Source organism: Kogia breviceps, chromosome 14 (genome assembly GCF_026419965.1).
Source record: "Kogia breviceps isolate mKogBre1 chromosome 14, mKogBre1 haplotype 1, whole genome shotgun sequence".
Lineage (NCBI taxonomy): Eukaryota > Metazoa > Chordata > Mammalia > Artiodactyla > Physeteridae > Kogia > Kogia breviceps.
Window position 1 is genome coordinate 73959939 of NC_081323.1, and position 14000 is coordinate 73973938.

The 14000-nt window shown below is 48.2% G+C and overlaps 1 protein-coding gene across 5 annotated transcripts in view; it reads left to right on the forward strand.

The window, feature by feature from the left end:
• The window catches only part of KATNIP (katanin interacting protein), a 194950-nt gene that overhangs the window by 158016 nt on the left and 22934 nt on the right, over window positions 1-14000 (forward strand). For 4 of the 5 annotated variants that reach the window (XM_067012513.1, XM_067012516.1, XM_067012515.1 and 1 more), the window contains 3 exons: window positions 7622-8347; window positions 9155-9360; window positions 11470-11548. In XM_067012513.1, the coding sequence (XP_066868614.1) occupies window positions 7622-8347; window positions 9155-9360; window positions 11470-11548 (1011 nt within the window). The remainder of the gene's footprint in view (window positions 1-7621; window positions 8348-9154; window positions 9361-11469; window positions 11549-14000) is intronic. The other variant, XM_067012514.1, reaches the window with a different exon arrangement.

Consider the following 14000-nt stretch of genomic DNA (forward strand, 5'->3'; position numbering starts at 1 on the left):
TCATAGCAATACAGACCTACTTCAAGAAATAAGAAAAATTCCTAATAAATAATCTAACTTAACACCTAAAGGAACTAGAAAAAGAAGAACAAATGAAGCCCAGAATTAGTAGATGAAGGAAATAATAAAGATCAGAGCAGAAGTAAATGAAGTAGAGACTAAAATAAAATAGAAAAAAAATCAGTGAAACTACGAGCTGATTCTTTGAAAAGATAAATGTAGTTGACAAACCTTTAGCTAGACTAACCAAGAGAAAAAGAGAGAGGGCTCAAATAAATAAAATCAGAAATGAAAGAGAAGTTACAACTAATACCACACAAATACAAAGGGTCGTAAGAGACTACTATGAATAATTATATGCCAGTAAATTGGGCAACCTAGAAGAAATGGATAAATTCCTAGAAACAAACAATCTTCTAAGACTGAATCATGAAGAAATAGAAAATTTAAATAGACCAATTACTAGTAAGGAGATTGAAACAGTGATCAAAAATCTTCCAACAACCAAAAGCCCAGGACCAGACGGCTTCACTGGTGAATTCTACAAAACACTCAAAGAAGACTTAATACCTAGTCTTTTCAAATGCTTCCAAAAAATTGAAGAGGAGGGAAACCTTCCAAACACATTTTATGAAGCCAGCATTACCCTGATACCAAAACTGGACAAGGACATCACCAAAAAAAAAAAAAAAAAAAAAAAAAAAATTACAGGCCAATATCACTGATGAACATATATGCAGAAATTCTCAACAAAATATGAGCAAACCTAATCCAACAATACTACATTAAAAGTCTCATACACCATGAATAAGTGGGATTTATTCCAGGGATGCAAAGATGGTTCAATATCCACAAATCAATCGACATGGTACAACAAAATGAAGAATACAAATCATATGATTATCTCAATAGATTTTTAAAATGATTTTGACAAAATTCGACATTTACTTATGATAAAAATTTCAACATTGTTGGTATAGAGGGAACATACCTCAACGTAATAAAGACCATATGTGACAAACTCACAGCTAACATCATGCTCAATGGTGAAAAGCTGAAAGTGTTTCCTCTTAGAGATCAGGAACAAGACAAGGATGCACACTGTCACCACTTTCATTCAACATTGGAAGTCCTAGCCACAGCAGTTAGGCAAGAAAAAGAAATAAAAATCATCCAAATCAGAACGAAAGAAATAAAACTCACTATTTGCAAATGACATGATACTATATATAGAAAACTGTAAAGACTCCATCAAAAACCTGTTATAACTAATAAATGAATTCAGTAAAACCACAGGATACAAAATCAATATACAGAAATATGTGACATTTCTATACACTAATAATGAACTATCAGAAAGAGAAGTAAAGAAAACAATCCCATTTACAATTGCATCAAAAAGAAACAATACCTAGGAATAAATTTAACCAAAGAGGTTAAAGACTTGTACACTGAAAGCTATAAGACACTGATGAGAGAAATTAAAGAAGACACACATACACAAAATGAAAGATATTCCTTGTCCATGGATTGGAAGAATTAATGTTGTTAAAATGTCCATACCATACTACTAAAGCAATCTATAGATATAATGCAATCCTTATCAAAATTCCAGTGGTATATTTCACAGAACTAGAACAAATAATTCTAAAATGTATATAGAACCACAAAAGATCCCAAATAGCCAAAAGCATCTTGAGAAAGAAGAACAAAGCTGGAGGCATCATGCTCCCTGATTTTAAATTATACTACAAAGCTATAGTGATCAAAACAGTATGATACTGGCACAAAAGGAGACACACAGATCAATGGAATAGAATTGACAGCCCAGAAATAAACCCATGCACATATGGACTATTAATCAATGACAAAGGAGCAAAGACATAGAATGGAGAAAGGACAGTCTCTTCAATAAATTGTGTTGGGAAAACTGGACAGACACATGCAAAAGGATGGAACTAGACCGCTGTCTTACACCATACACAAAAATTAACTCAAAATGGATTAAAGACTTGAATATAAGACCTGAAACCATAAAATTCCTAGAAGAAAACATAGGCAGTAACCTTATTGACATCAGCCTTAGAAATGTTTTTGTGGATCTGACTCCAAAGGCAGGAGAAACAAAAGCATAAATTAATAAATGGGACTACATCAAACAGAAAAGGTTATATACAGTAAAGGAAACCATCCTCAAAATGAAAAGGCAACCTACCAAATGGGAGAAGATATTTGCAAATCATATATCTTTTAAGGGGTTAATATCCAAAATATATAAAGAACTCATACAACTCAACAACAAAAAACAAACAAACCGATTTAAAAGTGGGAAGAGGGTCTGAATAGACATTTTTCCAAAGAAGACATACACAAGAAAAGATGTTCAATATCACTAATCATCAAGGAGATGCAAATCAAAACCACAAGGCAATGTCCCATCACACCTGTTAGAATGGCTACTATCAACAAGACAAGAAATAATAAATGTTGAAGAGGATGTGGAGAAAAGGGAATTCTTGTACACTGTTGGCGAGATTGTAAATTGGTGCAGCCACTATGGAAAGCAGTATGGAGATTCCTCAAAATATTAAGAATAGAACTGCTGTATGACCCAGCTATACCACTTCTGGGTATTTATCTGAAGAACATGAAAACACTAATTTGAAAAGATATATGCACACCCATGTTCATTGCAGCATTATTTACAAGAGACAAGATATGGAAAAAACCTAAGTGTAACCTAAGTGTCCACTGATGAATGAATAAAGAAGATGTGGTATATATATATATATATATATATATATATATATATATATATATATATATATATATATACATATATATAATATATATGTACATGGAATAATGTATGTACAAAGTAATACTTCTCAGCCATAAAAAAGAATGAAATCCTGCCATTTGCAACAACATGAGTGGACCTTGAGGGTATTATGCTAAGTAAAATAAGTCAGACAGAGAAAGACAAATACCGATGACTTGACTAATATGTGGAATCTAATAAACAAAACAAACAAAATAAAACAAAGACAAATTTATAGATATGGAGAGCAGATTAGTGGCTACCAGAGGAGAAGGCAGTTGGGGTGTGGGTGAAATGGATGAAGGAGGTCAAATGTATGGTGATGGATGGGAGCTAGATTTATGGTGGTGATCACTTTGTAGTGTATACAGATGTCGAACCACAATGCTGTACACCTGAAAGTTATATGATTAAAAAAGAGAAAAGAAAAGAAAATGTGAAGTTTAAGTAACTTTCCTCGGGTCACACAGCCAATAAGGGTTAGAGCAGGATTTGAACCCAGGCAGTCCTGCTCCAGCATCCATGCTTTGAACTACTACCCTACAGTGCCCTGTTTCCCCAGTTGTCATCAGCCACCTGCCCCAGAAGAGCTAGGCAATTCCACACCTTCCTGGTAAACAGACCCAAAGAACCTCTGGGAGTTATGAGGTGATGGGCATTTTTCTAACTTGTCCATGTTCAGAAGACTTTGTCTCACTTTAACTTCCTTCCAGGCATTTCACTGCTTGGCTCAACACACATTAAGAACTGAGCCCCTGAGATTTCATGCTTGTTAAGCTGGTCATGCTAAAAAGGAAAGTTGCTTAGAAAATTTAAATTACCCATTACATAGAGCCAAATCCCACAGCCATGCCCTTCAGGAAAGGTGGGGGCCAAGCCTTCCAACAGTGCTTGTAGAATGAATGACTGCCCACGATCCTCCCTGGGACTGGAATTGTGCTGTCACCATAATAGAGAACCTGGAAATCCTTTTGTTAAACAAAGTATTTCATTGTAATGACATCTGCATTTTGGAAGTGTCTTTATCAGGGGTCAGTTAGCTACAGGTGAATGAAATCTCATCGGCCCAGTTTGAGCAGTAAAATGGGCTGTTATTTGAGAAGCTCCTGAACCCTCAAAGGCAGGAAGCATCACATGGGATTTGAAGGAGGAACCAGAAAGCCAGTAGGCACCGAGGAAGCTTCTCCCTGACTCTCCAGGGCTGCTGGGCCCTGCCTATGCTTCTTTGCAGGTCCACTCTTCCTCACCCCTCCTCTGTGCACATGGCAGGAAATGGCTTCGCAGTCCAAAAGTGACAATTTCCCAGCTCTAGCTCCAGAATGCAATTCCAGAGTCTCAGGGCAGAAGCTGATTGGCTGGCATGGGTCAGGTGTCCACTCCTAGTCCAATCAGCTATGGCTAATGGGCTGTTCACCTCGAATAAATGTGGTTCTGTTGCATCTCACTACATGCTTTTTCACTTCCCATTTTAATAGCAATTAATGCCTACCTCATAGTGGTGCCAGTGATTTTTATAAACTGAAGTTTGGAACTTTGCAGTTCATATTAATCATATTAATCTCCACCAAAGAGTAGTTTTGAACCTTTAATCCTGTCATCTCATACTGGTCCTTCCCAGACCATGCGGACTGCAGATTAAAGCAGTAGCTTTCTGTTGTCGGTTCAGATTTGTTGGCAGGAATGTTGACAGACAGGACAAAGCACCAATCCCAGCAGTTGCCCAACTCCCAAAGACTAATGAGTCATGTGTGATAGAGGGAAACGTGGGCCCCAGCCTGCTGTTTCATCTGAGAGGTCCAAGACAAAGTCTATACCTCTCTGCTTTTAAAACCCAGGGCGTATGTACATCTCCGGGAGAATAGGTCAGAAAGCAGATGCAGGATGAAAGCCAAGTCCTGCCTTTCTTGCACACCCCGGCAGAGGAAGGCAGGCTGAGTCCCTGACGTGTGACTTTTGGTGCTTTCTCCTTGGTTACCCTTGCAGACCAACCCAGCCCATTCATTTCAGTCAGTGGAAATCAAATCACAGTAAACTGAGGTCATGACGATCCACATGGGAAGTTTCTTCTGCCAGATGTTAAGCCTCATGCCTGGAAGAAAGGATGGAAGGAACTCCTGGGGTCTTGTTAATGACAGCTGAGAAGGAGGGGAGAGGACAGGAGGTGCAGGAGAACTGACAGGTGGAGGGGGAGTCCCTCGGCTTCCAGCCCTGAGCACAGGGGGTACGTGATGGTGGCGCCAACCACCCGTCCCTTTACTGGCACACATTTATTGAGTACTTCCAGGCACCAGGTTCTGTACCAGGCCCTGGGATGCAGCAGGGAACAGGGCAGAAAAGGCCTCTCCAAGAAGGACGGTGTCAAGAAGAGCCAACGAAGTGGGGCTCTGGGGGAAGAGCGTTCCTGGCAGAGGGCACAGTAAGGGCAAAGACTCTGAGGCAAGGAGAGACTTGTGTCCATGGAATGGAAGGCTGGCGTGGCTGGAGTGGGATGCTCATGGAAAGAAGGGTGTGAGGCTAGGCTGGAGAAGTCAGCCGGGAGTTGGGGGTCCACACTCAGGGCCCTAGGGGCACGGTGAGGAGTTAGATTTTCTTTATTCTCAATGTAGTAGAGATAATGCCAATTAGAGGGGTTGATGACAAACTTCATTTTAGGTACCCGGAGTTTGAAGTGACAGAGTGGACATGTCTGGATGGTCCAAGGGGTCTTTGGAATTTTAAGATGGTACCCCAGGAAGAGAGGCCAGAACTTGGCTGATGTCAGTGAGTAGGGCCTGCGTGGGAGCCAGGAGCTGGATGAGGAGCGTTGCGAGAGGATGGCATGGAGCAACCAGACTTAGAGTGCAGGGAGGAGTGGAGGACGCCCTGACGCAAAGAGAGGAGCTGTTGGCCGGGGAAGTGGAGAACCAGGAAGGGATGATGTCTCCTAAGCTGGTGGAGGTGGGGACTGCTGAGTGGAGGAGCTTTGCCTGGGATGTCAAGCAGGGAAGGAGGACTGAGAAAAGGTTGTGTACTTGGAGAAAGTCACTTCAGTGGAGGGTTGTGGGAATTATAGGACTCTTATAGATGCCAGGAACAGAAAACCACAAAGGGATTGACTTCAGGTGCAGCTGGATCCAGGGGCTCAAATGATTGTCATCAGGACTCTCCACCTCTCAGCTCACGTTCCCCAGGTTGGCTTCATTCTCGGCCAGCCTCCCCCCACACAGTGTAGCAAATGGCCACCAACAACTCCACCCGTCCATCCTACCAGCTCAGCAGTGCCCATTTAAAGAGAGCCCCTCTCTCTCCCCGTAGTTCCTTTCACGAGCCCAGCTTGGAAGGATGCTGTCAGTGTTTGCCTAATCTGCATGGACTGAAGGTGGGGAAAATCATAATTTTGTTCCTAGGAGAAGGAGAAGTGGAGTCTGGGTGGGCAAAACAACAACTCTGCACACAGGAGCCAAGTTTCGGGGGGTTGAGAGAGGGTGATGGTGGTGAGAGAGGGCAGTCGGGATGAGGATGCAGTGTCTTCGGTGAAAGGAGGGAGAAAATAGGACAGTGGTGGGAGGGAGCCCCAGGAGCAGGTCAATTTCCTTTTTCTTTCAGGTAGGAGAGATTTATGCGTGTCTGCAGACAGAGAGAGGGGCAGATGCCAGGGGCGAAGGAGTGATTGAAGATTCTGGAGAGAGGAGATAATTGATGGGGCCAGGCCCCCAAGGAGACAGGCAGAAAATGGAGTGCAGGGCGCAGCACGATATGAAAGAAGGAAAAACAGAATGTCAGTGTCATCAGCTGCTGTTTTTCCAGAATGACACCCTTAGATGGCAGTTAGCCATGGCGTGGCCGTGAGGACCGGCCGCTGCTTAGATGCACACGCCAGGGCTTTAATATTCTACAAGCAGGAGAGCAGGGCCCTCAGAGCCATGCCTCTGAGGGTCAGGCCCGCGTTCTCCGCATGCCTCAGACACAGCTTCGGCTCTTGGAGCCAGTTTAAGCACAAGTAGAAGTAAATTCCTTACCTTGTAATATACCTGGGTTGTTTGGTTTTTTAATAGAATTTGTCCCTGATTATAGAAATAATACACGTAGGGAACTTAGAAGATAAGGTGTCAAAGAAGAAAGTACAAGTCTTTCCTACTCACCACGCAGAAACGATGATATTAACACATCGGGACATGCTGCCCACACTAGGAGAGGCCGCATCTAAAATGGCCTATCTGGCTCTTTCTCTTCCCGTGTAACATTCTTTCACAAGCCTTCCGCCTGCTATTAGGCAGTCTTTGAAACACCCCGTTAGAGCCACGTGGCTGTGACAGCCTTCAGAGCAGACCCTGGGGTTGCTGACTCAGACTCCACAGGCAGCAGCATCGCCCTGGGTCGTGTGAGTCTCTGAAAAGGTTCGCACACAAGCAGAGAGTGTTCCCTTGATCTGCATGGTCGTCGCATTCTTAGAAAATTCCAAGTACACCAAGAAACACTGTGCTCTTTGTAAAACAACTAGGTTCCAGACTCGGGTGACCATAAACAATTTTTTTACCGACCTGAATGGTGCCTGAGACAGGAGAGCGTACTCTGTGCCTGGCACCATCCCCGGCAGTGAGGGACAGTCGCGTCCCTGGTCCCACCCTTCAAGTGCCAGCAGGGCCAATAGGCACTGAGACAGCCAAGAGCATCAAACAAACCACCCACTGGTTTCTAGAATTTCCCCCTGAGGGTGACCCCCACCCAGCTGAGAGCCACTGGGTGAAACGCTCTCTAAGGGTCCCCACTTCCACACACGCCACTAATGGGGCTTCGCCTCTCCTGTGTCCTTCCTTCCAGAAGACGCCTGGTCCACCCGGACGCCACTGCGGCCCCAGTGGCCCAGCAAGCAGGAACACACCTTACGTGAATCGTGGAACTCCCTCACCGTCTTTGACCACTCCCACCGGGGACGCATCTCCAACGTGGAGTTCCAAGGCGACATCCTGGATGAGTTCCTACAGCAGCAGAAGAGCAGCCAGCACAGCGACCAGCCACACCCCTGGAAGGAGGAGAAGCCGGAGCCCATGAAAGGACAGGACCACGGCTCCCTAGAGATAGAGGACAGGGGTGACTTTAAAATCCCCGTCTTGCCTTATGGTCAGCACTTGGTCGTCGACATCAAGTCCACATGGGGGGACAGGCACTACGTTGGCCTTAACGGGATAGAAATATTCAGTTCCAAGGGAGAGCCGGTGCGAATTGCCAACATTCAGGCCGACCCCCCGGACATCAATATCTTACCGGCCTATGGGAAAGACCCCCGTGTGGTCACCAACCTTATCGACGGGGTGAATAGGACCCAGGATGACATGCATGTCTGGCTGGCCCCCTTCACGCCAGGCAAGTCCCACTCCATCTCCATGGACTTCGTGCAGCCTTGCCAAGTCGCCCTGATCAGGATCTGGAATTACAATAAATCGCGGATACATTCCTTCCGGGGTGTGAAGGACATCACGATGCTGTTAGATACACAGTGCATCTTTAAGGGAGAAATCGCCAAGGCCTCAGGAACCCTGACGGGAGGTACAGTATGTCTGTGAGAATGCTCTCGAAGCCCCTACCTGCTACTCGCTGAGGCTCTGAGGAAAAACTAAACTTAGTGGCTAGCCAGTGACAGACATGTCTCTCTCCTTTCCAAGAGCTGGCCCGCTCCTCGCCTTTTGCTGCTGGGTGTGAAAGAGCTGACCTCATTGAAACGCCTCCCCCGGGTACCAGCCTTACTTAGCTTCCTAGGGCCTGAGCCTGATGAGTGCAAGTGAGTTATGGAGGGAGAGCTCTCAGGAGACCCTGCAGGGCAGGGAAGGGTGTAGGATATGGAAGGGTCGGGGGGGGGGAGAAGCGAGGCAAGGATATCATTTCAGGGGAAGCCCAGCCTCAGCCTGATCCCAAGCGGAGCTCTGGAGTGTAAATTGCAGGGTCCGTCCTGCCTGAAGGCAAAGCAGCAGGGCTTTGGAACCCTCAGACTCCCCTGGTTGGGACGTAACTCCCACACCCTTCCAGGAAGGCCCCCTTACGGCAAAGGATCTGGATGGGGTATCATCAGCCTCAGCTATCGTGCCTCAGCCGCGCCTAAGAAACATCCCTTATTTCACGACAGACCACAGTGATTCTCATTAGATTAGGTGCGTTCATTAAATCTACGTGGTTCTTATGGTCCGTGAATTCCATTTGCAAATACGTAAAGGAGAATAAGGCTCAGTTACACAGATCAAGACCTGTTAGTGGTTTGGGACTTTCTAGCCCAAAGATTGACGGGTTTAGGTTCCTGGTCTGCACATCACCGGGACATGGGGTGAGCTGACTCTTTTGTCTTCCTGGTACCCCTGTCAGCTCCAGAGCACTTTGGAGACACGATCTTATTCACAATCGATGATGACATTCTTGAGGCCATCTTCTGTTCCGATGAGACGTTTGACCTGGACGTGGAGAGCCTGTGCAGCCTGCAGTGCGAGGAGGCGCTGAGGAGGCCCAGCACGGCCGACGGCCGCGGGGAGGAGAGGCCCTACACCCAGGCTGGCTCCTGGGCTGATGACCGGGTAGGACTGGAGGCGGGTGGGCGCCCCAAAGAGACTTCTCCTCCTGACTCAGAGTATACCAGGAGGAATGAAGATGGATCTCCTTTACGCCGCTGGTGCTCCCGTCTCGACATTTCCCATTTTTCTGCTTCATTTTTGTTCTGTAGGTCATATTTCATTCTCTAATTATTTTGTATTTTTTTTAAACCAAAGTGAAGGAAGTACTCAAATTTTAATCAAAGCTAGGGGAAATCAGTTCTGTGTCATTTCTGTGATTTAGAGGTTGGCAGTCTCGGGAATTTTTGCTTTGGGTTGCATTTTGATCACTCACTGTTGTTTTTGATGGAAGGGCTAGAAATGCTTTTAATAGACGGACTTGAGAATTAAAAGAATGATGATCCTGGCAATCACTTATTGGGCACATACCGTGATCCACTTGTGGAGCACCTTGTTATCGTGTTTAACCCTCCTGACGGCCCTTGGAGTAGAGGTGATTAATATCCCTGTTTAGGAAACCAAGGCTCAGACAGGCTAAGGGCCTTGCCCAAGGGCACATCCTGGGAGAATAACAAGGCTAGAACTTGAATGCAGGACTCCCAAGTCTGTGCTTTTAATGGACAAATTATCAAAAATGAAAGATGACCTTCAGGGCAAGGGTCAGCCCAAGTCAAAGACAAGTAATCAAGGTGAAGAGACACCAGGGTCTCCGGGGATGTTCTTGAGGCCGTAGGAGAAAGAGGAGACCGTCAAAGAGGGTGGGGGAAGAGTGGAAAGAACCAGGAACCACGGACAAAAGGTTCGGACACAAGAAGGTCATGACCAAGGCAGTACAGTGACATGCCCCTGCCCCGCCCACTCAGACAGGCTAGCTCATTGTTGATGGTTATCCTGATTTTTTCAAAGAAAGCCAGAAATCTGGATTGTTATGTAAAAATCCCCCCATTAAGAAATGTTGGCAACTAATTCATGATGTTTTCAACCCTTCTGTGGGCCACAACACATGTCCGTGGTCTGGCTTTAGCTGTGCAGGCCTCCAGCTGGGAGATGGCCTTGAGGCCTTTCATTCCCCCAACATTTTCCAAATGACAAAGTCCCTGATCCGGAGCTCTGATGGGATCTAATCCTGGGAGGGGCAGGGAAGGATCACTCTCTCTGCCTTAGAGATAGGACCTCGAGCTCAGGGACGCCACGTCAGTGTCACACCCCTAGCAGGTGGCTGGGCTGGAGCCACCCCACGCCCACCTAGGTGTCCCCGGTGGGTGCATCCACCGGGGGGCGTGGCAGGAGGCTCAGGGAGGGCAGGGCGCCAGGGAAGGCAGGAGATGGCACGTGGGTTCCCGGGCAGCAGCTTTCCGGGAGGCCACTCAGCGTCAGGGGTTAACTTCTGGCAGACAACGTTTCTCTCTCTCCTCCCCATAGCCGGGCAGTGGCCTGGAGGGGCTGTCCCTAGGGTCTTGACTGAGGGGTCATCAGGGTGTCATTGGGTACCAAAACACCATCCCCATTAAAAACTCTTAAGATCCAGACAAGCGACTTCACCTCTTTTTGCATCTCAGCTTTCCTGTCTGTGAAGTAGTACAGGCACTTCTACCCTGACTTACGGTGCAGAGATCTAATGAAAAGAGTTTACATAGAGACCCAAGAAGCAGGGTATGGCAGCCCACCATGTCTGTAGACCAAGGGTTCTTTATCTGCCTGCCCATGGGAATCACAGAGGAGGTTTTAAAAATGCAGATGCACAGGCCCCAGGGTTGAGAACCACTCTCTACATTTGAATTCTTTCTCCTCCTTCCCTCCCAATCTCTCTCCCTCCCCCCTTGCTCTAGTTCACTAGATAAACTAGACAGGGCCTTTCCCTGTTCCAGAAAATCTAATCACCTGAGCTGGTTAGTGTCAAACTCCTCCCCTACCAGTAAGAACTTCCAGCAAGGACTCAGATGCACTCTGGGTTTCTGGGCCCGCCCGTATTACCAGTCATGGAGCTCCCACCAGGGCAGAAAACACCAGAAAAGACACCGGGACTTACCTGGGGCACAGAGTGGGCATCTAGCTGGGAAGATGTCCAGTGAGCTGCGTGGGTATCACTAAAATCACCCCCTTTCCCTCTGCTTCTCTCCAACCTGTGTGCAGACCCCTGAACCAGAGCTGCCCCCCAGCCCCCCTGTCCCTGAAGTCACCATGCCAGAGCCGGGCATCTACCAGGGCATCTGTGAGTACCTTCTCTGGGCACAGTGTCAGGGGAAGGAGGACCTTCAGGGGTCGGGGGTGGGGAGGGAGTCATGGCCACTTGGGATGGGGTTTCCCGGGAGAGTTGGACAGGTTGTACCTTGGCACAGAGACACCAGGCCCGGAGATAAGTCAGGGCTGAAACTAGCCTGCATTGGCGACACAGGCCCCGGGCAGGGCTGCATCCCTTCAGAGGAGGGGGTCCTCCTGGCAGTGTGCCCCCCCAGAGGGGCACTTCTGCATTTCATACGCAGACGTCTTACTTGTTAGCTGCAGCCCTGACCCGGGAGGCAGCCGTCAGAGCCCAGAAGTTATAGAGCAAGAAGACATAAGAGCCAGAGAGACCTGGGCATCTGTGAGTCAGGGGTTTGAGTTGCCCCTTCAAACTGGACCACAGAGCAGATGCTGGAGCAGAGAAAGTCTGCATCCTCCTGGGTCTAGGTGGGGTGGGGCAGGCAGCAGGAGTACCGGCGCCGGTGCCAGGTCTTCTGAGAAGTCAGAAATCTGGATTTTTACATGAACTCTCCAGATTTTTCAATGTTGGTGACTAATTTTACAGGATTTTAAAATGCTCTATGAGCCAAACAAAACACGTGTGTTCGGCCAGCCGGCTGCTGGTTGGTGGCCTCTGAGCAGATCCGTCTGGGTTTCGCTGTGTCTGTTCTTCTGTCTCCTCTGCCTGTGTGCCATTTCAGCCAGTTCCTCTCTTACTCCACGTACTTCCCACCAGCACCTCCGCCTGCATCCCAGGGAATCCTCAGGCCCAGCGTTGCTCCGTGATCTCTCCCACTGGTTCCCTGTTCACAAGGCTCTGGGGGCTTGCTCGCTGCGGCCTCCCCTCCTGCTCTTTCTTTTTTAAAAAAATTTATTTATTTTTGGCTGCGTTGGGTCTTCTTTGCTGTACGCGGGCTTTCTCTAGTTGTGACGAGCGGGGGCTACTCTTCGTTGCGGTGCGTGGGCTTCTCATTGCGAGGGCTTCTCTTGTTACAGAGCACGGGCTCTAGGCGCACGGGCTTCAGTAGTTGTGGCACGCGGGCTGCGTAGTTGTGGCTCTTGGGCTCTAGGCGCGCAGGCTTCATTAGTTGTGGCGCACGGGCTTAGCTGCTCCGCAGCGTGTGGGATCTTCGCGGACCAGGGCGCGAACCCGTGTCCCCTGCATCGGCAGGCAGATTCTTAACCACTGCACCACTAGGGAAGCCCCCCTCCTGCTCTTTCTTGCCCCCTTGTGCCTGTCATCTGCCTCCAGTTATCTTCTGAAAAGAAGAGCCGTGCCATTGTCACGCCCCCTCCCCACTTCCCCACCATCGTCTCCAGAGCAAAGCGGAAGCGGAAGCTGAAGCCGGAATGTGTCAGAGTTTAGCCTCCTCCTTGCTCCACTCCTCCCCGCCCCCACCTCCACCTGCGGCTTCTGTTCCCTGCTCTCCATCCCCGCCCATTGAAAGGATGTCGACTGTCATTGGGTTCCCAAGAAGCAGCCTCTGAGCCGGAGTTTCCTGGGGCCTATGCTCTGGGGGAGGGCAGGAAGCAGGGCTGGGCCGAGGGAGAGCTGGGCCGCGGGGCAGTCACACCAGGGCCTCTGCCAGCTCCACAGGGAGCTGAACGGTCCCCTGGAAGTTGTCCCTGAGTTGAGTAAGGGGGCTGGGCTTCTACACGCCTGTGTTAACATATCACTGGATATGGACTGGCGAGGGGCAAAACCAAGGTTAACCACAAGTGGGGAGACTCAGCGGTGGGCTGTCAGCTGTCAGCACTCCCAGCCACTGGGGGGAAGAGCCCTTCAGCCCTGAGGAATGGGAGGTTGGATCTGGGCGGTGCCCCACTCTGTCCTCCAGGCCACCTTCCTAAGGCCCCGCCTAATCCCATCCCATCCCCAGAAGCCTTCCCCACGGCGCCCACTGAGAATTCAGCTCTCCCTCCCTCACTCCACAAGGACAAATTACCTCTTAGAAAAGACGAAGTCTTCCTTTGAATCCTCACAGCCCCTTACTTTCCAGAACTCTCTCTCCATTACTTTGGGACAACCGAGTCATTTAAAAGCCAACCTAACGTAGTCAAGAGCCTGGTTTGAGGCTTGGTTGCGTATCCCATTCAGGCACCGTGCTGGGGCTTTCCCTCCCTTATCTCACTCACAGCTCTTATTCTCCCCATTTTTCGGATTAGATTAGGAAACTGAGGCTCCAAGAAATTGAGAAGGCCACCCAAAGTCACACAGCTAGTACAAGGCCAAGAATGGGACCAAGCATATCTGAATTCAAAGCCCAGGTCCTCACCACTCAACACACTCCCTGAGAGGCTGCCTCACCTCAGAGGTCTTTGGGAAGAGTCAGCATCCCCACAGAGCTGTAAGGTCCTGGAAGACAGCAGTCATTTCTTGTTTAGTCTGGACTCCCCTAGGTTGGTCAGGATCCTGAGGCTCGGGGCCGGGTGGGGGGTGG